This window comes from Pristis pectinata, chromosome 34 (genome assembly GCF_009764475.1).
Source record: "Pristis pectinata isolate sPriPec2 chromosome 34, sPriPec2.1.pri, whole genome shotgun sequence".
NCBI classification, from domain to species: Eukaryota; Metazoa; Chordata; class Chondrichthyes; order Rhinopristiformes; family Pristidae; genus Pristis; species Pristis pectinata.
This window is the reverse complement of record NC_067438.1, coordinates 2,897,566-2,920,429: the sequence shown is the minus strand read 5'-3', so window position 1 is coordinate 2,920,429 and position 22,864 is coordinate 2,897,566. Positions and strand designations below refer to the sequence as shown.

Here is a 22,864-nt window from a genome sequence, read left to right as displayed (position 1 = left end):
ACTCCTTGATCCATTTATACTTGACTCATTTACAACTTCTCTCCATTTAGCTAATGCCTTTTGACTGCTCTGGCTGAAGAAAGTGACCCGTGCTGTCTCTGACCCTCACCAATTTTTATAGATGCACAAGAGAAAGCATCCAATCTGGATGCATCGCGGCTTGGTATGGCAACTGCTCTGCCCGTGACCGCAAGAAACTGCAGAGAGTTGTGGACGCAGCCCAGCGCATCACAGAAACCAGCCTCCCTTTCGCGGACTTTGTCTACACTTCTCACTGCCTCGGTAAAGCAGCCAACATAGAACCATAGAACAATACAGGCCCTTTGGCCCACCAAAGTCAAAGTGGAGTTTATTGTCATCTGCACAAGTCCGTGTGTGCACAGGTGCAATGAAAAACTTACTTGCAGCAGCATCACAGGCACAGAGCATCAGATAAGCAGCATTCACAAGAAAAACACAAATTACACGTCATATGTGTAATCCCTCTGTACATCTGAACTGCCTCGGTAAAGCAGCCAGCATAATCAAAGACCCCACCCACCGCGGACATTCTCTCTCCTCCCCCCTCCCATCGGGCAGGAGATTCAAAAGCCCAAAAGCATGTACCACCAGGCTCAAGGACAGTTTCTATCCCGCTGTTATAAGACTATTGAACGGTCCCCTAGTACAATAAGATTGACTCTTGATCCCATAATCCTCCCTGTTATAGCCTTGCACCTTATTGTCTGCCTGCACTGCACTTTCTCTGTAACTGTAACACTTTATTCTGCATTCTGTTATTGTTTTCCCTTGTACTGCCTCAATGCACTGATGTGACCAAACGATCTGTATGGATGGCAGGCAAAACAAGGTGTACCTCAGTACATGTGACAATAATAAACTAATTTAGCAATATCCAATCTGAGAGTACACACAAGACTTTGATTCAATAAAAATAGTGCTGCAGGCCCTCAGCAGTGGATTTTATCTTTGAGTTCCAGGAGCAGGATTCAAATCAACAACCTTAGAACAAAGACATTCCATGCAGCAAATATCTGCCTGTGAGCCAATTAGGACTAATCCAATCAATTCAGGACCAGCCTCAAAGATTTGGAACAGGCCAATCACATTGACTTATTGTTAAGGGGCAGTAGCCTGACAACAACCTACTTGAATCTGAGATCCCAGCTCTGAGGGTTTGGTGTGTGTAGCTGTAGCCTGGCTCAAGGTGGTTGACCGGTGTGTGGGGGTGTGGCAATGGCTGCCTATGTGACTGATGCAGTCAGTAACCTTGCTGACTTGACCTGGATGAAGAGACCCCAGCTACAGAGGCTTTGCAAAGATCTGGGGCTGAAGGCTGTTGGCAAGGTGAGTGTGCTGGACCTGGCCATGTACAGCATAGTCCAAGCTGCTTTATGTTCAATGGGGGTTCTTCTGAAGTAGAATTGTTGTGCAGTGAGTCTCACTGCTAAAGTGCCCAGCAAGCTAGTGGTGTTAGATGAATATTGACTGGAATCCTAGGGCTGGTTCCTCTCTGTGGGATCTGTCTTGTGCTGATGGTGTAGTAATCAGTGTTGTTTCCTTCTGGCTCCAGTGACCAGGGTTTGGTCCTGACCTCTGGTGCTGTCTGTGTCTTTGCATGTTCTCTTTGTGTTTTCCCCTTGGGTTCTCTAGTTTCCTTCCCATGTCCCCCTAAAAAATATATACTGTTTGGTAAATTAGCCAATGTAAATTATCCCTGTTGCAGGTAAATGCCTTAAAAAATAATTCTTGGTGTAGCTGCTGGGCATGGGGGAGAATGCTGTGTGTGGGATAGGGTGTCTGCTGGGAGCTGATATGGATCTGAGGGGCCAAATGGCCTTCTGTTGCAGTAGTGTTTGTTGTGATTGGAGCTGCACTTGATCTGGGTGTTGCCGGCAAGACCAGCAGTTATTATCCCTTGAGATGGTGGTTGGTGAGCTGATCTGGTATGTGGACTGTTTACTCTAAATTTAATGTGAGACCCCACCCACCTGGGACATTCTCTCTTCTCTCCTCTTCCATCAGGTAGAAGATACAGGAGCCTGAGGGCACGTACCACCAGACTTAAGGACAGCTTCTACCCCACTGTGATAAGACTATTGAACAGTTCCCTTATGCAATGAGATGGACTCTGACCTCACGATCTACCTTGTGACCTTGCACCTTATTGCACTGCACTTTCTCTGTAGCTGTGACGCTTTACTCTGTGCTGTTATTGTTCCTACCTGTACTACCTCAATGCACTCTGTACTGACTCAATGTAACTGCACTGTGTAATGAATTGATCTGTACGATTGGTATGCAAGACAAGTTTTTCACTTCACCTCAGTACAAGTGACAATAATATACCAATACCAAGGAATGTCATTGCACCCTGGTGTATATGACACTAAACTAATCTGATCTGAAGCTGTTTTCCTCTTTCCCCCACCCCTCTCGCTGGTGCTGTTTGAGAGGAGTCCCAAGGTTTGACTTGGGAATGTTGGCCTGGATTATATCCTGTAGTTTATCTCCTGATAGTAATGAGACACTAACCTGGGGATTTTTTTTCCCACTTTGTTTCCATCAGTAGAGTCCAGGATCTGAGGGCACAGCCTCAGAGTAGAACGGAGATGAGGAATTTCTTCAGCCAGAGGGTGGTGAATCTGCAGAATTTGTTGCCACAGAGGACTGTGGCAGTCTGGTCATGGGTGTATTTAAGGTAGAGATTGATGGGTTCTTGTCTGGTAAAGGTGGTTACAAGGAGAAGGTGGGAGAAGAGAGTTAATAAAAAAAAATCAGCCATGATTGAACAACAGAGCAGACAATGGGCCAAATGGCCTGATTCTGCACCCTTTGTGGTCTATTTTAATCCTCCCTCAGACCTTTTGGTGTGCTCTTTCTAGAGAGGTCTCCACAGTGTGAATGTTGCTGTGCCTGTGTTATGTTCTTCCGAATCCCTCAGCTAGAAAAAGAGTTATTTTTGTCTTCCAGAATGCTGAGCTAATTGCACGCCTGTCCCAGTACATCCCACGGGTCTCTCCGGATGAGGTAAGGGGCCTTTATTAGATTACTGTCCCTCACCACTGGTTGCGATGGAGGGAGTGCTCCCTATTCAATTGGGCATTGACAATGGGACCCCTGTATGGCTCCTCTGGACGAATGAAGGCTGATTGTAGATGTTGCTGTGTTGAAGCTTGGTGTGTGGTGGGACCTGCGCTCAGTGCAAGAGGGGAAACTGGTTGCAGGCATTGTTCCCTTAGTTTGTTGGGTGTGCTGTTATAGTGCCTTTATAGTTACAGGTTGATCCTTCTGGTTAATACACCTGCCTTGGTGAGGTATACAGTAAAGTCTAAAGGCTGGTGGGTGGGTCTGGTATCCAATGGGATACTCCAATCCTTGGAGGCAACGATATTTGCCATTGGTCACTTTCCTGTGGTATTTCTGGCCCTTATTGGCCAACAGTCTCTGGGTTAATTGTCCTGGGATGTCGGACTCCCCTGGTGGCTTAGTTGGCAATAACAGGTAATTGGGAATGTTGGTGTTTAGTGAGGGGAATGGGCTACAAAAGCAGTGAGATTGGTCCACAAGTTGTCTCACACCAATTCCCAAAGCAGAAGCACAATGGTGGTCTTTAAGGTATGATCTTAAGATCATAAGAGAGAGCCCATAGTCTGGTCTGCCATTCAGTCATTGACTTTTTTCCTTAATCCCTTTACCCCTATAAACCCCTTACTGATCAAGTACCTAAGATCTCTGCCTTGTACACCCAATGATGTGGCCGCTACAGTCCCCTGTGGTAATGAATTCCATGGATTCACTGTCCTTTGGTTGAAGAAATTCATCCATCTGTTTTAAAGGGATGTCCCTTTATTTTGAGGCTGTGGCTTCAGATCCCGGACTCTCCTACTGAGAGTTTGAAGCAGTTCAGAAGACTTGCTAGACTGCATCCCAGAATGGGCAGGTTGTGACGAAAGCTTGTCGCCACCAGAGTTAAGAATGAGAGAGGGGTCTTCATTGAAACAAGATCCTGTGGTGTCCTGACGGTGGATGTGGAGCTGATGTCATTATTTCAAAAAATAGAACTAAGAGGTTGCTCATTAAAGCAGATGGTGCTTTTGAGGATTGCAGGTCTTTAGGAACCCTTCCTCAAAGGGCAGTGGAAGGACTCCTTGCTTTTAAGGCTGAGGGAGGCAAGTTCTTAACAGTGGAAGATTGTGGGGGGAGCGGACAAATGCAGAGATGAAGTTACAATTGGATCAGCTGTGGTGATATTAAATGGCGGGGCAGGTTTGAGGGGCTGGGTGGATACTGTCCCTGTTTGTATCACCAGGACTGGCTGGAAGGTGTAGAGAAACAAAGGACTGCAGATGCTGGAATCTAGCTGAAAAGCACTGTGATCCTGGAGGAACTCAGCAGGCCAGGCAGCATCTCTGAAGAAAAACAAGCAGTCGATGTTTCAGGTCAGGACTGAAGATAGGGAAAGTCCAACATAAGAGGGAAAATCAGAGCAGTGATAGGTGGACAAAAGAGGGGCTGCCTATCACTATTGCCTGCATCTACCTATCACCACCCTATGCCCACCCCACCCCACCTCCCTTCTTTTGTCCACCTATCACTGCTCTGCTTTTTCCCTCCTATATATTGGACTTTCCCCTTTCATATCTTCAGTTCTGACACAAAATGTTGACTGCCTGCTCTTCTCCATGGATGCTGCCTGGCCTGCTGTGATCGGAAGATGTGCTGTGATGGGATTAGTTCGGTTGCTCTGGGAACAGGAATGCTCTCGGTAATGTTTCCAAGATTAGAGCAGCTGCCTCCAATCACTCTTGTTGAGAATACATCCAAAGCACTCAAGGAAGCAGTGCAGTGTATCAATCAGCAATGGCTATTCAGTCCATCCAGGCATTTTACCATCCGTCTCCTATCTGATTGAATCTGCCTCTTTCATCCTTGTCCAGTCTCCCTTTAAATGCATGTAATGAAGTATTTTAAAACGCGTTCCTTGTTTCCCTTTGGTTCAGCAGCAAGGTAGTCACCAATGAAGGAGGCATGGTATATGTGTTAAAGGTTATAAAAACTACCTTATTAGAATTGGATCTACTCATTAAGAGGAGAGACTAAGGGAGCTAGGGCTTTACTCTTTGGAGAGGAGGAGGAGGATGAGAGGAGACATGATAAAGGTGTACAAAATATTCAGCGGAATAGATAGAATGGACAGCCAGCACCTCTGTCCCAGGGCACCAATGCTAAATACAAGAGGGCTTTAAAGTAATGGGTGGGAAGTTCAAGGGAGACATCAGAGGAAGGTTTTTACCTGGAGTGGTTGGGGCATGGAATGTGCTGCCTGGGGTGGTGGTAGAGGTGGGTACATTGGTCAAATTCAAGACATTACTAGATAATCATATGGAGGAATTTAAAATAGAGATGTGGGAAGAAGGGGTTAGATAGTCTTAGGTGAGGTTTAAAGGTCGGCACAACATTGTAGGCCGAAGGGCCTGTATTGTGCTGTATTTTTTCTGTATGTTCTACTAACCACTTCAATGAAATGCAGAAGGAAAGAATACTCTGAGCAATCAACAGATCTAACAATGCCGGGGGAACCCCAGGTGTCTGACAGCCTCTCGTCAGTCTGTCCCTTAGCGTTGGTCGTGACCCCAGCTTAAGGTGAATTCCAATTTTTACAGAAGTAGCCCCTTTTACACTGTTCAAACCCCTACCCTAGTACTTTCCCATTCAGTCAGGCTGAACCATCTTGTCTCGCATGACCTTTCAGTGTGGACACAACTTGGGCAGCATGTTTTGCAAAAAGTTTTTTTTACTGTTATCAGGGAGCCAATTTGTCTTTGCATCTTGAAAATTTTCTTAATACTTAGAATTACATCTTCCAGAAGTTGTACTTGACTATAGTTTTGCCTTTGCCGGCTCTTTGTGGGAGTGAGTTCCCCAATTTCACCATTAGACTTCGCTCCCATTGCCCCTTGGCAGGGTGGTGTAAGGGGGCTGTTTGGGCAGGGGTTGGTGGGGGGATGTGCCTCTCCTCCATTCCCAATAACTTTCTTTCTCTTCACTCACTCCAGGTGATCTCTAATCCTCCTCCCCAAATTCAGGCCAACACTACTGTCCCTCGGCGACGGGACACTCTGGATAAAGGGGCCTCCCTCCAGATGGGGAAGAGGGGCTCTAAAGGTGAGTGTACTCCTTTTCAGGTGGTTGCAATTGAATATGACTTGAGACCTGTTGGTTGTCATGGAAGCCATTGGCTTGTGGGATGCTAGTGACTTTCCTCCATGATCAATTCAATTTGGTGCTGAGGTGGAGACAGTTGAGAGCTTCAAGTGCAAACATCACCAATAACTTGGCCTAGACCAACCACTTAGACATTGTGGCCAGCAAAGTGCCCCCGTGCCTCTACTTCCTCAAAGGCCAAGAAAACCTGGTATGTCCCTGTTAACTCTCAAATCTTGTAGGATGCCTATGGTACATCTATCTGGATGCATCACAGCTTGGTACAGACTGCTAGAAACTATGAAGCTGTGGACATAGCTCAGCACAGAATCAGACATCACAGAAACCAACCTCCCCTCCATGGACTCTGTCTACACTTCCTGCTTCCTTGGGGAAACCAGCCAACATAATCAAGACCCCACCCACCCAGACATTCTCTCTTCTCCCCTCTCCCATTGGGCAGAAGGTACAGAAACTTAAACATGCACCCCAGGCTCGAGGACTGTTTCTGTCCTGTTATCAGATTATTGAAGATATAAAACTGGACTCTTGACCTCAATCTACCTCGTGATGGTCCTTGCACCTTATTGTCCACCTGCACTACACTCTGTAACTGTATTCTGCGGATAATTCTATATATGCATAAAATATATGCAGAATATTGATATGCATATTATTATATTCTGCATTCGGTTATTGCTTTACCCTCTGTACTACCTTGATGTATTTGTGCTGTGAAAGTAATCTGGATGGTATGCTAGACAAAGCTTTCACTGCACCTTGGTACATGTGATGATAATAAGCCATTCTGCCAATTCCAAGGAGAGGGCAGGGGACTGACTGAAGCCACACTGAGGGCACTGGCTCTAATTTCCATTGCACTGAGGAGTGTGTCTTGCCCACAGCCTGACTGAGTGTGTCTTGCCCACCCTTCTCTCTAGATGTCCCAGGATGGTGCGTTATCCATGGGATGCAACTGTTCAGCTCTGGGTGGAGCAGCCTGGCACTGAAGTGTGGTCGACCAGTGGTAGTCAATGGGGACTCCCTGGTGGACCTTTGTCTGAGGCCAGCATTGGTGGAGACACCACCCCATCTGGAGGACAACAAGATCTGCTGGGAGTGCTTGCAGCGGTGAGTCGGACTCCTGGCCTTGGGTGATGGGGGTACAGTGCTGATGTTGGGAGGTGGTTGAAGTCAAAATAAGGTCCCCCTCTGGAGCTACACAGACAGTGGGAATTGGCTGCTCGTGTTCAATGGGGTTGTTCCCTTCCCTCATTTCCCTACATCCTACCTTCTCCCTGACCATGCCTTGGTGTGTGTGCATGAGTCACCTGTCCCCATCTATCAGGTGTGAAGAATTCGAGTGCTGTGGGGGGGGTCATCCCTGGGCTGAGTTGGAGGCTCTGCAACCATGGAACTGAGGTGAGGTGGCATCTTCTGCATGGACCTTCTTAATCTCACGTGCCCCCACCCTCCAAAAAAAATCTCTGATCCTTGAATTGGTGCACTTCCCCTGGAGCAATGAAGTGCTCTTCTAAAGCTGCCTCTTCCCCACCTATCCTCTGGCCCAACAAATTGGGGCCTGCCTTGTGCTGTCACACTGGAATCCCTGGGCTTTGGACAAGCTTTGAGGCAACTTCTGCCACTGCCCCTTGACTAAATGCCCTCTGGAAACTTTAACCCTCTTGCCTCCTGGATGACCAGTGTAAATGCAAGTTCCAGGACATCAGGGTTTGAGCACCCCTGTCCTTTCCATGGCCGACACCCTTTGACCTGCTGCCCATTCCATTGACTATTTGCTTTTTTGCCAACAATGCCTAAACTTGCCACCCTGTAGCCAGGTGCCTCGTCCTTGGTCTCTTCTGGACTGACCTCCCTCCATTCTTGACCCTTCCTTAGTCATACAGCATGGAAACAGGCCCTTTGGCCCAACTGGTCCATGTTGACCGCTGGTCCCATTTGCCTGTGCTTGGCCCATATCCCCCTCAACCTTTCCTATCCATGTACCTGTCCAAATACTGTTTTTAAATGTTAATGTACCTGCCTCAACACTTCCTCTGGCAGCCTGTTCTATATACAGACTAACCACTGGGTAAAACATTGCCCCTTGGGTTCCTATTAAATCTCTTCCCTCTTGCCTTAAACCTGTGCCCTCTAGTTCCTGATTTTCCCCAACTGAACCCAATATTCTGAATGTGGCTAAAGCTGTTTGTTCATTAGCTATTGAATCCCAAGGAGCACCCAGACTAGGAAAGGAGGTGTACCAACCATACTTTGGGTAATGAAGGTCCTCGTGGTGTTGCTAACTCTCTCTTCCTTTCCAGAAATAGTAAAGAGGCTTCCCTGAAGCAGCATCACCCACCCAAACGTCGGTCTGGTATTCCCCTCTTAATCAGGAGGCATCTGGCTACTCTCCGAAAGGATGCCTCTACTCCTGGCTCCAGCGCCTCAGTGAAGATCGATTCTGCTTCCATGTCGGGTAAGTTCGATCCCTGCTTGGGGCCAATGTGGTAATGCACAGCAAGCTCCCACAAGTGTGATTTTAAAGAACCTGACTACTTATGGATGTTTCTGGCGTGGGCAGTATTTATTGTCCATCCTTCAGACATCTTTACTAGTCACATGTACATCAAAACAGTGAAATGCATCTTTTTGTGTAGTGTTCTGGGGGCGGCCTACAAGTGTTGCCACACTTCTGGTGCCAACATAGCATGCCCACAACTTCCTAACTTCCACATCTTTGGAATGTGGGAGGAGACTGGATCACCCAGAGGGAACCCACACAGACACGGGGAGAATGTACAAACTCCTTACAGACAGCAGTGAAATTGAAGCTGGGTCACTGGCACTGTAATGTTACACTAACTACTACACTACCATGCCCATGGAAAGAAATTGGAAACAAGGGTATCAGCCAGTCAAAACTGCTCTGGTGATTAAAATCATAGCTGCTCTTTACCTTGGTGCCATTTTTCTGCATTTAACTCCTTGATTTCCCTTCCTATCTGAGTAACTATATCTCTGCTTCCCCCAACCCCTTCAGGTAGAGGATCCCAGAGATTCACCACCTATTGATGGAGACATTTTCTCTTATCCTGAATGGTCTACCATCTGAGAGAGACCTTGGCTCTAGACTCCTCAGCTAGGGGAAACCAACTCAACCTACCCTGTCAAGCCCTGATTAAAATTGTTTCAAAGATTGCATCTCTATTCTTACTCAAGAATGTAGGCCCAGTTTGCTTGTAAGACAACCTGTCCCATTTCCCTGTCCTGGATTTGAACTGGTGGATCTATTACCTTCTCTATTTTGTGTATAATCCCTGAAGAACAGACCTGTGCAGAATACTCTGGCTGTGATCTTGCTTGGAGCCTGGTGTAATTCCAGTGAGTGATTTTTAGAGGATCCAGTGAGTGTGAAGTTACAAAGGAATGAATGTTCCACATGAGTCTATAAGGTCCACTTGTCCTCTGGACAGGAGGCATCTTTCATCTCTGGACTGCCTAAGGATGGAAATATTGGTTTATTGACACATGGCATGATCTGTCAGGATGACAAAGTTCTTCACTGTATCTCAGTATATAATTGAGGGAGTAATAAGGAAACTGCAGAATATAGTGTAGAAAGTGCAGTGCAGGTGAATAAAGTGCAAGGGTCACAATGAGGTAGATTGGGAGATCAAGAGTTTGTCTTTTAGTGTATGAGAGGCCTATTCAAGAGCCTAACAGCAGGATAGAAGTGGTCCTTGAGTCTGGTGCATGTTCTCAAATTTTTGTGTATCCTGCCTGACGGAGGGGAGAGGAGAGAGTGACTGGGGTGGGAGGGGTCATTGATTTATATGGGCTGCTTTCCCACAGCAGTGAGGTGTAGACAGAATTGTTGAGGGGAGGCTGGTTTGTGTGATGGACTGGGCAGTCAGTGCAGGGGAGGCAGCTGCTTATTCTCTTGTAGGACAGTTCACTACCTTTCCCTGTCCAGGAATGGAACTGGTGGATCTATTACATTCCCTGTATTTCATACATATCCTCAGCACAGACCTATGCAAATCTTCTGGGTGTGATCTCATTTGGACTCTAATTGCAATGAGTGACTTGGAGGTTCTAGCAGGTGTTGTGAAGTTGGAAAAAGTGCAGAAAAGATTTACAAGGATATTGCCAGGGCTTGAGGGACTGAGTTATAGGGAGAGGTGTGACAGGCTAGGACTTCACTCCTTGGAGTGTAGGTGACTGGGAGGTGATCTTATAGAGGTGCATAAAGTCATGAGGGGCATCAATAGGGTGAATTCACTGTCTTTTACCCAGGGTTGGGGAATCAAGAAATAGAAGGCACAGGTTTAAGGTGAGAGGGGAAAGGTTTAATAGGAACCTGAGAGGCAACTTTTTTGCAAAGGGTGGTACCACTGGAGTGAGCTGCCAGAGGAAGTGGTTGAGGCAGGTTCAATAACTTTTTATTTTTAAAAAAAAAACACTGGACAGGTACATGGATTGGAAAGGTTTGGAATGTTATGGGCCAAACACTGGCAAATGGGGCATCTTGGTTGGCATGGACCAGTTGGGCTGAAGGGCCTGTTTCTGTGCTGTGACTCTAAAGGGATAAATGTCTAATGTGGGAATTTTAGACTTGAGACTTCTCCATTGCCTCTAAACCTATGGAACAATGGAAGGCATCCTTATCCAATGATTGCCTAAGGGAAAACATCCTCTTTTGGAGGAGGGAGAAGAGAGCCCTTGCCCCTTGCAGAGTTATTTCAAGATTTAGTTCAACACTGCTCTGAAAGTTGCTGACTGCTGAATACTCTGAATTTATCACAACTTGGTAGGGTGGTTACAGATGGATGCCCCTGCACCCATTTACACCGGGCAGATCTTTTTCTTTGCAAGGTTGACCTTGATTGGGAAATGTGATGACACTGTGGGTTAATCTTTTGCAAAAGATGACTTGCATTTTTTTCAGGTATTTCACAATCTCTGAACATCCCCAAAGCTCGCTCAGGTTTCTAAATGTGGGTAGCTTCCTGTTGAAACGGCAACTGCCAATTTTAGCAGCAGTGCAGTCCCACAGATAAGTGATAACAGCTAGCTGGGGAATGAATACAAAGTGCTAATTTGTCTTGTGGCACCTCATTGTGAATCGGTTCTGGTTCCTTGCCTTGCAGTGGTTAATCGAGTGGGGAAGTTGAGGGGTTGAGAGGAAGAGATTGTCAGCATGAGATTGGGAAGTATCCCTAAAGCAGGAGGAACTGACTGGAGTTAGGTTGTTTTGATCTCAGATGTTCTGTTTTGCCTCTTTTGCAGGTTGCACCAGGCTTGGGTGAGTTAATAAGCTTCTCCCTACTACTAACTCATTACTGTGTTGTCACTATATTAATTGAAACAAACCCTATTTTGTGCTGTTGAAGATCTCACCTTTTGATGTCTGATCTTTCCCACCTCCCCACTCTGAATTATTCCACTGACAACTTGCACTCAGTCCAACTAACCAACAGAACATAGACCTGACCATCAGTTCTTCTGCCAACGCTGTTCTGTCTAGGAAGCCTGTGGCTGGCCTCCTTTTCCCCACCCCATCACCCTTTTTAACCACCCCCACCTCCCAGGCCTGAGTCTACAGATGAGGGGAATCCATGGCACCTTTATACTGAAACAAGACTGGAGTCCAACTCTTTAAATACAACAGCCCTTCTATATAAAACTTTGGTTAGGCTGCTCTTGGAGTATTGTGTGCCTGTGATCACCCTGTGACAGGAAGGATGTGGAAGCTTTGGAGATACAGGAGGACTTCACCAGGATGCTACCTGGATTAGAGGGTATGAGCTATAAGGAGAGGTTGGACAAACTGGGGTTGTTTTCTTGAGCATCAGAGACTGGGCAGAGATAGAAGTTTATAAAATTGAGGGGCATTGATAAGGTAGACTGGAATCTTTTACCCAGGGTAGAAATATAAAGTACTAGAGGACAGTATTTGAGGTGAGAGGGGGAAGTGTAAAGGAAATGTGGGGCAATTTTTTACACTGGTGGGTGCCTGGAATGGGCTGCCAGGGGCAGCGGTAGAAGCTGTTGGATAGATGTTTCCAGGGAGTGGAGGGATGTGGATCAGGTACAGACAAAAATTTGGTTTAATTTGTACTGTTTGGCATGGACATCAAGGGTCTGTTCTGTTAAACAAATACTAATTTTTAAAGCCAGCTTGACGTTCTCCCTCACTTTGGTCTTCAGCCAGTCTTGCATCAGTGGGGTTGAAGTTGTTTGGGCTGGACATTGGGAGAATCCAATCCTACCCTTTCCCTTGTGTGTTATTCCAGCAATTGGGCATAGCTTTCTAATGCCATCCCACTGGTTACATTGAACATTTGTATCTAACTTTTCGGGTTCCATAAGATACAGAAGCAGAATTAGGCCATTTGGCCCATTGAGTGTCCTCTGCCCTTCAATCATGGCTGACATTGTTTTTGTTTTCTCAACCCCATTCTCCCACCCACCCTTACCCTTACCCCCCTCCCCCTACCAGTCAAGAACCTACCAATCTCTGCCTTAATTTCACCCAATGACTTGGCCTCCACAGCCGTCTGTGGCAATGAGTTCCATAGACTTGCCACTCTGGCCAAAGAAATTCCTCCTCATCTTAGTTCTAAAGGGACATCCCTTTATTCTGAGGCTGTACCCTCTGATCCCAGACTTTCCTACTGATGGAAACATCCTCTCCATATCCACTCTATCCAGGCCTTTCAGTTTTCAGTAAGGTTACTGGCTCCCCCACCAGCTTCCCCCTTGCCTGTTGAGTTCTCCTTTCTGCTGCCACCCATCACCCACCACCCACCCACACCCCCCCCCCCCCCCACCCTCCCCACCCCATCCTCATACACGGATCCCTGGTGACCCAATGTTCAGACCAAGTCCCCTACCAGGACCTTGTGCCCCTGGACTCTGCTGGTTTTGGCTTCACTTTGTTAACTTGCTGTCTGTCTTCCAGATTGCCGCGTGAGATGTGGGGCCGGGGTCATCCACAGGAAGACAAGGCCTACGCGCTGAAGGTATAACCTTCTGCATTGTCTTCTACGCACTCTGAATGTACAAGAGCATTAAAACCCATCCAGCACCTGAGCATTCACCACTGGCACACAGTGGCTGCAGTGTGTACTGTCTGAAAGGCACTGCAGTTACTCACCCACATTACTCTGCCAGCCCCTCCCAAACAACCCTCAAAGGACAACAACAGCAGCTACAGGGGATCCCCACTCCCACAGCTTGTTTCCCCGTCCCAGTCTGGGAGATCCCTCCTCACTGGGTCTCAATCCTGGTACCCCCTCCCAAAAAAGCACTGGGAGCACTTCACCAGAAAGACAACAATGGTTCAAGGAAGTGGCTCACCCCCCCCCCCCCCCCACCACCTTGAGGGGCAATTATGGGCCTTGCCCAGATTCCACCCTTAAAATCACCTCGTAGCTCACCAACAGTAATATCTGGTGTACATGGTGGTTTCTAAGATGTTCTGCTTCTCCCCTTTCCTCTTTTTCTTCCTCCCTTCCACCCCCCCCTCCCTCCTCCCCCAAAAAGGGACAGGAAGCACCTATTTAACGGCCACATTAACCCTGTGTAACACTGGAAGTCTCCTCTGGATGATTGGGTGGATGCCCAAAATTTTGCTAAATGTCCTCTCTCAGCTTGTCGTCAGCCAAGAAGGGAATGTCACTCAGAAATGACTGTGCAGTTGGCTCCCAGGTGGAGAGGTTTCTGGGTGAGGGCACAGGATTGGAGTCTGTTCCAGTGCCAAGAATGTTCATTCAACTGGGAGGGAAATGAACAGTGACCCAGATTCCTGATGGTTGAACTTTCTGCTTGGGCAGAGAATTACCTGGACCAGAAATGCAATACTGGAGATACTCAGAAGGTCAGGTTGCATCTGTGGGAAGAGAAACAGTTAATGTTTCCAATAGAAAGTTGGAACTGGGAGAGAGAAAGATGAAACATGAGTGGGAGTGGGGGGGGGGGGTGGAATGTCTCTGGGGTGACCATGGGGATTGGCTGTAAATGAGGTTCTCTGCTCAGTGAGTGAGCAGGTAGAGAGAAGGTTCTGACCTGAAACATCAACTGTTTCCCTTCCCACAAACATGGCCTGAGCTTTACTCACATTTTCTGTTTTTATTTTGGATTTTGAGCATTTGCAGTTTTAATTTTTTTTTCCAATTGCCTTGCATTAAGTTGAGCTTCTATAAAGATTGTGAGGAATTATTGTGGATTGGGGGGGGGGTTTGGACCTGCCCAAGGATTGTCCCTGGGATTGGTAACTCTGACTCAGCTCACCTGGAATGTCAAGGAATTCCCCACTTGTTCTGGGAGCTATGCAGGGAGTAACAGAATAAATCTGAGGCATGTCCTGTCTCCTCCACAGGTGGAGGAGCTCCTGATGAAGATTGCCAATGGGGACATGACTGTTGACCAGGCTGTGAGATCGGAACAGCCAAAGGTGGTGCACTCTCCCAGGTGATGATCACCCAACTGGTGGGGACCCTTATTTTCTCCCCCCACCCCCTTCTACTCTAATGACTTAGTACTGTACAAGATACTACATGCTGTATTCATTAATAAAATCCTTTTTTAATAACCATCATATTAATGTGTAAAATGACCAGGAGGCTACACCACCATCTTGGTCACTTGTTCTCCCTGGAAAAGGGGTCCCCAATGGCAGATGCTCAAACACCAGGGCTAACAGATTTAAAATTCCTTCTGTGGATGAAGTGGTACTGTGCAAGTCCTGCCCTGGTTTATTAGTTGCTGGAAGAAATGAAAAGGGGTGGGGGGGGGGGGGCGAGGTGAGAGTAGTTTCCATAGTGTGTGGACTGAGGTGAGGTAATGAGGGATTACCCTTCAGACTGACTATTACAATGAGTGGGACTGTCCACATCTAACAAACCCACCCAGAGTTCCTGTTCTGTCTAACCCACATTGGCTCCCTGCCCTCCCCACTAGTTTTCAAATCCCTTCCACCATCTCATGGAGATACAGGGCAGAAGCAGGCCCTTTGGCCCACTGGGTCTGGGCTGACCACCAACTGCCCATTTCTGCTCACTTTATTCCATCCAGATTCCACACCCCAGACAGCTGCAACTCCTTTCTCCCTCCAGAGTGGGGCTTGAACTCCTGACTTTCTGCCAGTGACCCAACTGGCTGAAAGAGGGAAGGCTGTCTCTCATTTCCCTTCCAGAAACCCCCTGGGTCTTCACACAACACATGTGGAATGGCACAGGAATATTTGACCCAGTTATCTTTCCTAGTGTTTCCATCTTTCCGTATGAAACAGAAATGTCATTTGGTGCACTGAGTGCGTGCTACACATAGAGCAATCCTATTCCCACTAATTTGGCCTGTAACCTGTTCTCTCTCCTTTCCCAGCACCTCACCTCCACCTTATCAGAGGAACACAGAACCCATTTGCACCAATCCCACTTTATTCCCATCAACTCCTCCCAAATTCCAGTCACTCCCTCCAGTTGCCTACACATTAGTGAGAAATTTATAGTGGCCAATTAAACGGCCAAGCTGCATGTCTTTGGGATGTGGGAGGAAACTGTCACAGGGAGACTGTGCAAACTCCACACGGAGAGCGCTGGCGGTTGGGATTGAACCCACATCTCTGGGGCTGTGAGGCAGCAGCTCTACCTGCTGTGCTAGTACAATGGCAGTGTGACAATGTAACCTGGAGACCAATCACATTTCCCCTGTCTGACTGCTTTACCTGCAGAGATTTGGGAGTCCCAGTGCAGGATTCCCTAAAAGTTAACTTGCAGGTTGAGTTGGTAGTGACAAAGGCAAATGCAAGGTCAGCATTCATTTTGAGAGGATTAGAATATAAAAGCAAGGATGTAATGCTGAGGCTTTATAAGGTGTTGGTCAGACCATGTTTGGAGTATTTTGAGCAGTTTTGGGCCCTATAATCTGAGGAAGGATGTGCTGGCATTGAAGAGGGTCCAGAGAAGGTTTACGAGAATGATCCTGGGAATAAAAGGGTTAATGTGTGAGGAGCATTTGATGGCTCTGGGCCTGTACTCACTGGAATTTAGAGGGATGAGGGATATCTCAGTGAAACCGACCAAATATTGGAAGGCCTGGATACAGTGGACGTGGAGAAGATGTTTCCAGTAGTGGGAGAGTCTAGGACAAGAGGGCACAGCCTCAGAATAGAAGGATGTCCCTTTAGAGCAGATGAGGAGGAATTTCTTTAGCCAGAGGGAGGTGAATCTGTGGAATTCATTGCCACAGATGGCTGTGGAGGCCAAGTCAATGGGTATATTTAAAGTGGCAGTTGATAGGTTCTTGATTAGTAAGGGTGTCAAAGGTTATGGGGACAAGGCAGGAGAACAGGGTTGAGAGGGAAAAATAACTCGGTCATGATCGAATGGCAGAGCAGACTCTGAGCTGAATGGCCTAATTCTTCTGGTCTAACCCTGCTGCTTCACCACAGGTCACTCTGCTAGTGTTCCCTCGAGCAGCAACATCCCGAACCTGGTGTCAGGAGGTTCCTGTGTTGCTGCTTGCATAACTGCATGGCAGAGGTATCTCTGACAGAACATCCTTTACAGCAGGTGCAGGACCCTAAATGTGGACCCTCCCATCTATTTACCCTTTTCTAAAGGGGGTTTATTCAGTGATTACAGCATCACACTGTTACACTGCCACAATATTTCCATGATTCACACCATTTACAGTCAATAGCTTCAAATTGCAACAGTCATCTCCATCCAGAACAGTCGAGCCACTGTGGTGCCCACCGGTCCCACAATCCCCCCATTGTACCCCTGGATACTGCATGCTCCAAGAACACAGGCACGGACGTAACCCAGGAAGAGGAGTAGGCAATCGGCTCAGGAAGAACCCTCAACTGTCCGCTGCCTGGACCCATGAATGGCCACCTTGGCCGGGCCCAGGAGCAGACCAACCAGGAGATCCCCTACCACACTCACCCACCCCCCACCCCCCCATCGACCTTCTCTTTGCCTCTGCACATGTTGCTCGACCCACTGAGTTCTTTCAGCAGTTTGTTCTTTGATCCTTTACTGCAGGCAGCGCCTCTCAGCCGTGCCTGGTACGGCAATTTCTCAAGGTCACGCCACCTTTTGCATTTTCTTCTTAAAGATGCCCTTGCACTTTGTACACTGCAGTAAGTCGGGGCAGTAATGCTGACCACAGAGGTTCACCAGGATGCTGTCTGGACTAGAGAGCAGGAGCTATAAGGAGAGGTTGGACAAACTTTGTTTTCTCTGGAGCGGTGGAGGCTGAGGGGAGACCAGATAGAAGTTTATAAAATTGAGAGGCATAGATAGGGTAGACAGTCAGGGGAAATGTCAAACACAAGAGGGCATAGGTTTAAGGTGAGAAGGGGAAAGTTTAAAGGAGATGTGCGGGGCAAGTTTTTTTGCAGAGAGTGATGGGTGCCTGGGACGGGCTGCCAGGGCAAAAAGTAGAAGCAGATGCCATAGCAACATTTCAGAGACATTCAGACGGACACCGATGCAAACAGGGAATGTTTAATTTGGCATCATGGTTGGTGCAGACACAATGGGTCAAAGGGCCTGTTCCTGTGCTGTACTGTTGTGTGTTCTATAACTGGTCCACCCCAAGCAACACACTTGTTTGGGCGAGGTACTGGAGAACAGAAATTGTTAAAAAGAGCCGCACGTATAAACCAGGTAGTTACGGGACAAAGTGTGTAATGTCAGTTATTGGAAAATTATTGGAGCCACAGGATTGATTTACACTTGCAAAGGCAGAGATTAGACAAATATAGTCAACATGGCTTTGGGAGAGATCCTGTCTGATGGAATTTTTTGAAGAGGTAACAAAATGCATTGATGAGGGCAGTGTGGCTGATGGTTTACGTGAATTCAGTGAGGCCTTTGACAAGGTCCCACATGGAAGACTTGTCCAAAAGGTTAGGACCCATGGGATCCAAGGCAAGCTGGCAAATCAGATCTTAATCTGGCTTTAATGAGAAGAGTCAGATGGCTGGTAAATTGGCAAATTGGTTTATTATTGTCACATGTACCAAGGTGCAGTGAGAAACTTTGTTTTGCCTACCATCCATACAGATCATTTCATCACATCAGTGCATTGAGGTAGTACAAGGGAAAACAATAATGAAGCAGAATAAAGTGTTACAGTTACAGAGGAAGTTCAGTGCAGGCAGACCATAAGGTGCAAGGCCATGATGAGGTAGATTCTGAGGTCAAGAGACCATCTTATCGTATTAGCAGACCGTTCAATAGTCCTATAACAGTGGGATAGAAGCTGTCCTTGAACCTGGTGGTATGTGCTTTCAAGCTTTTGTATCTTCTGCCTGATGGGAGGGGGGAGAAGAGAGAATGTCCAGGGTGGGTGAGGTCTTTGATTATGCTGGCTGCTTTACCGAGGCAGCGAGAAGTGTAGACAGAGTCCACAGAAGGGAGGCTCATTTCCGTGATGTGCTGGGCTGTGTCCACAACTCTCTGCAGTTTCTTGGGATCCTGGACAGAGCAGTTGCCGTACCAAGCCATGGTGCATCTATGGTTGTTTTAGTGATAGAAGCCTGTGAGTAATGAGCACAGGATCAGTGATGGGATCCTCACTTCCCTATTTACATTAACAATCTGGATATAGATATGGGTATTGGTTTATAATTTCACGTACCGAGGTACAGTGAAAAGCTTGTCCTGCATACCGATCGTACAGGTCAATTCACTACACAGTGCAGTTACAAGTTTGCAGATGACACCAAAACTGGTGGTGCTGTTGATAGGGAGGATTGCAGCAGGTGACAGGATGATATTAATCAATTGATAAAATAGGCAGACTAGTGGGAGATGGAATTTAATCCTGAAAAGTGTGAGGTGACATAAACAGGCCACCCCGGGTTAAGAGCGCTTGACTTATAGACACCCCCATGTTCGAATGAGCACCCATAGTATTGTTAAATTCAAAATTCCGACGTGCCTACGACCAGCTGAACTGGCTTCCCCTCTCTCCTTCTCTCTACTCTCAGTCATTGTCCTTTCTTATCCGTCTTATGTGCTTTTGCTGCCGTTCATTCCAACACTGCGGGGGGTGTGGTAGCCATATCGAGTGACTTTAGCGTATTTCCCGACCTACGGACAAAATCGACTTCAGGACCTGGTCTGCGAGAATGGACCCGGTCTGTTACCCAGGATGTCCTGCACGGTGAGTGGCAGGGCCCTGGTGGGTGATGGGAAACAGAGGGATCGTAGTGGATGTCCTGGTATCACTGACAGTGGCAGTGTAGGAAGGTAAAGTGGTGAACAAGGCACACAGCACCATGTCATTAGCCAGGACATAGAGTATAAGAGCTGGGAAGTTTATGAGGCAACTTTACAAGACGTTGGTTAGGTTGTGGCTGGAGTACTGGGTGCAGTTGTTGTCGGAAACTCCCCACGCACCTGCAGACCTGCACTCCACACTCGGGGCTTCGGTGGAAGTTAAATGTAGGACTGGATCAAAGCAAAAAAGGCTTCGAAAGTTTCCCAAAGGAGGAATGAACCTAAGGATTGGGAAAGCTCGGGGGTTTATAAAATAAAACCAAGGTGTTAATCAGAAAAAGGAAAGAGAAAGAAGAACATGCGATGAGGTAGAGGGGAGATATGAGGACGGGCTGTGGAAGCTGCTGCAGCTGTCACAAAGGGAAGCTCGAGAAAACTGAAGTAGTGTCTCATGAGACATCACTTGCTCAGCAATGACTCATCAGAGAGACGGCATGCAGAAATTCGGTTTGTCCCCGTCGACCCTCACCAACTTTTATCAATGCACCAAAGAAAGCATCCGATCCGGATGCATCACAGCTTGGTATGGCAACTGCTCTGCCCGGGAGCGCAAGAAACTGCAGAGAGTTGTGGCTATACCTCAGCATGTCACAGAAATCAGCCTCCCCTCCATGGACTCTGTCTACACTTCTCGCTGTCTCAGTGAAGCAGCCAACATAATCAAAGACCCCACCAACCATGGACATTCCCTCTTCTCCCCTCTCCCATTGGGCAGGTTTTTTTTATTTTCAAAAATAAATTTTATTCATAATAAAAAAATATGCAAAGGACGAAACAGTGCAAAATCAAAACCTTAACATTCATGGTCGTTACTTTCAGTGGTGTAAATTTAAAGAAAAAAAAAACACAGGCAAACATAGCACCATTGCCACTGATGTGGCTCCTTGAGGTGATACAAAAGCCTGAAAGCACGTACCACCAGGCTCAAGGACAGCTTCTATCCTGCTGTTATAAGACTATTGAACGGTTCCTTAGTACAATAAGATGGACTCCTGACCTCACAATCTACCTCGTTATGGCCTCGCACCTTATTGTCTACCTGCCCTACTCTGAATTCTGTTATTGTTTTACCCTGTACTACCTCAATGCACTATGTAATGAATTGATCTGTACGATCGGTATGCAAGACAAGTTTTTCACTGTACCTCGGTACAAGTGACAATAATAAACCAATTTACCAGTTTACCTTCAGCTCATCAAATGGGCACTCACCATTGAGCACCCATTTACATTAATCCTACATTTGTTCAAGAAAGGTAAAAGGGATAATCCTGGGAATTATAGACCAGCTAGTCTTATGTCAGTGGTGGGCAAACTGTTGGAGAGGATTCTTAAGGACAAGATTTATGAGCATTTGGAGACGCATAGTCAACATGGCTTTGTGTAGGGCAGGTCGTGCCTCACGAGCCTAATAGAGTTTTTCGAGGAGGTGACAAGACAGATTGATGAAGGTAGAGCAGTGGATGTGGTATCGGATGTTGGCATAACATTGTGGGCAGAAGGGCCTGTACTGTGCTGTAATGTTGTATATTCTACGTTTGACAAGGTTCCCCATGGTAGGCTCAGCCAGAAAGTCATGAAGTATGGGATCCAGGGAAAATTGGGTGTGTGGATTCGGAATTTGCTTGCCCACAGAAGGCAGAGGGTGGATGTAGAAGGGGAGTATTCGACCTAGAGTTCGGTGACCAGTGGTGTTCTGAAGGGATCTGTTCTGGGACCCCTACTCTTTGTGAATTTTATAAATGACTTGGATGAAGAAGTGGAAGGGTGGGTTGGTAAGTTTGCTGACGACACGAAGGTTGATGGTGTAGTAGATAGTGCAGAAGGTTGCTGTAGGTTGCAACGGGATATTGACAGGATGTAGAGCTGGGCAGAGAAGTGGCAGATGGAGTTCAATCTGGAGAAGTGTGAAGTGATACACTTTGGAAGATCTAACTTGAAGGCAGAATGCATGGTTAATGACAGGATTCTTAGCAGTGTGGAGGAACAGAGAGATCTTGGGGTTCTAGTGGATAAGATAAGACAAGACAAGATCTTTATCAGTCACATGTACATTGAAACACAGTGAAATGCATCTTTCGCATAGAATGTTCTGGGGGCAGCCCGCAAGTGTTGCCACGCTTCCGGCGCCAACATAACATGCCCACAACTTCCTGACCCGTACATCTTTAGAATGTGGGAGGAAACCAGAGCACCCGGAGGAAACCCACGCAGACAAGGGGAGAACGTACAAACTCCTTACAGACGGTGGCCAGAATTGAATCTGGGTCGCTGGTGCTGTAATAGCGTTATGCTAACCACTACACTACTGTGCCTGCCCTGTACATTGATCCCTCAAAGTTGCCGCGCAAGTTAATAGGGTGGTTAAAAAGGTGTATGGTGTGCTGGCCTTCATTAGCCAGGGGATTGAGTTCAAGAGCAGAGAGGTAATGTTGCAGATCTATGAGACCCCGGTTAGAGCACATCTGGAATATTGTGTTCAGTTCTGGTCATCACATTACAGAAAGGATGTGGAGGCTTTGGAGGGGGTGCAGAGGAGGTTTACAAGAATGTTGCCTGGATTGGAGAACATGTCTTACAGGAGAGGCTGAGCGTTAGGGCTCTTCTTCTTGGAGAGATGGAGGGTGAGAGGGGACGTGATAGAAGTGTACAAGTTATGAGAGGTATAGACAGAGTGGACAGCCAGCACCTTTTCCCCAGGGCGGCAATGGCCAATACTAGAGGTCACCCCTTTAAGGTGAGTGGAGGAAAGTTCAGGGGGGATGTCAAAGGAAGGTTTTTTACACAGAGAGTGATGGGTGCTTGGAAAGCACTGCCTGGAGGGTGGGGGGGGGGGGGGGGGGGGGGGGGGGGGGAGGGGTGTTGTGGGGGGATGATCGAGGCTGATATGATAGGGTCATTTCGGAGACTCTTAGATAAGCACATGGACGAAAGGAAAATGGTTATGGGAGGTGAAGTAGAGAGGGGATGGATTGAATGGGGATACGGTTTATATGGGTCGGCACAACATCGTGGGCCGTACTGTGTTGTACTGTTCTATGTTCTATGAATGCCATTTCTTTTATTCTCCCCATATTCCCATTAACTCCCCCCAGGTTCTACCCCTCACCCACACATCAGGGGGGCAATTTACAGCGGCCAACTAACCCACCGACCCGCACGTCTTTGGGATGTGGGAGAGAACCAGCTCTCCTAAATACCAAGTATCACCACAAGGCTCAATCAGCTTGCAGCAGCGAGTGGCATTCCTGAAATGTCCCATTGTTTCACAAATGTTCCAGGAGTATCCATGTGGAAGGGGAGGGGGGTTCAGAGAGGGATCCCAGCTTCCCAGATAAACGCTGCAAGTCTCC

The 22,864-nt window shown here is 47.3% G+C and overlaps 1 protein-coding gene across 2 annotated transcripts; it reads left to right on the top strand.

Moving 5' to 3' along the window:
* Positions 1-1,144: 1,144 nt before the first annotated feature.
* On the top strand, positions 1,145-14,828 carry LOC127586081 (uncharacterized). Of its 2 annotated transcripts, XM_052043886.1 has the most exons (8): positions 1,145-1,347; positions 2,974-3,030; positions 6,060-6,168; positions 7,149-7,338; positions 8,532-8,686; positions 11,500-11,515; positions 13,175-13,235; positions 14,594-14,828. In XM_052043886.1, the coding sequence occupies exons 1-8, from the start codon at positions 1,237-1,239 to the stop codon at positions 14,687-14,689; spliced, it is 795 nt and encodes a 264-aa protein (XP_051899846.1). In that variant the 5' UTR covers positions 1,145-1,236; the 3' UTR covers positions 14,690-14,828. The 2 variants fall into 2 exon arrangements, with proteins under 2 accessions (XP_051899846.1, XP_051899847.1); XM_052043887.1 differs by lacking the exon at positions 2,974-3,030.
* Positions 14,829-22,864: the final 8,036 nt, after the last annotated feature.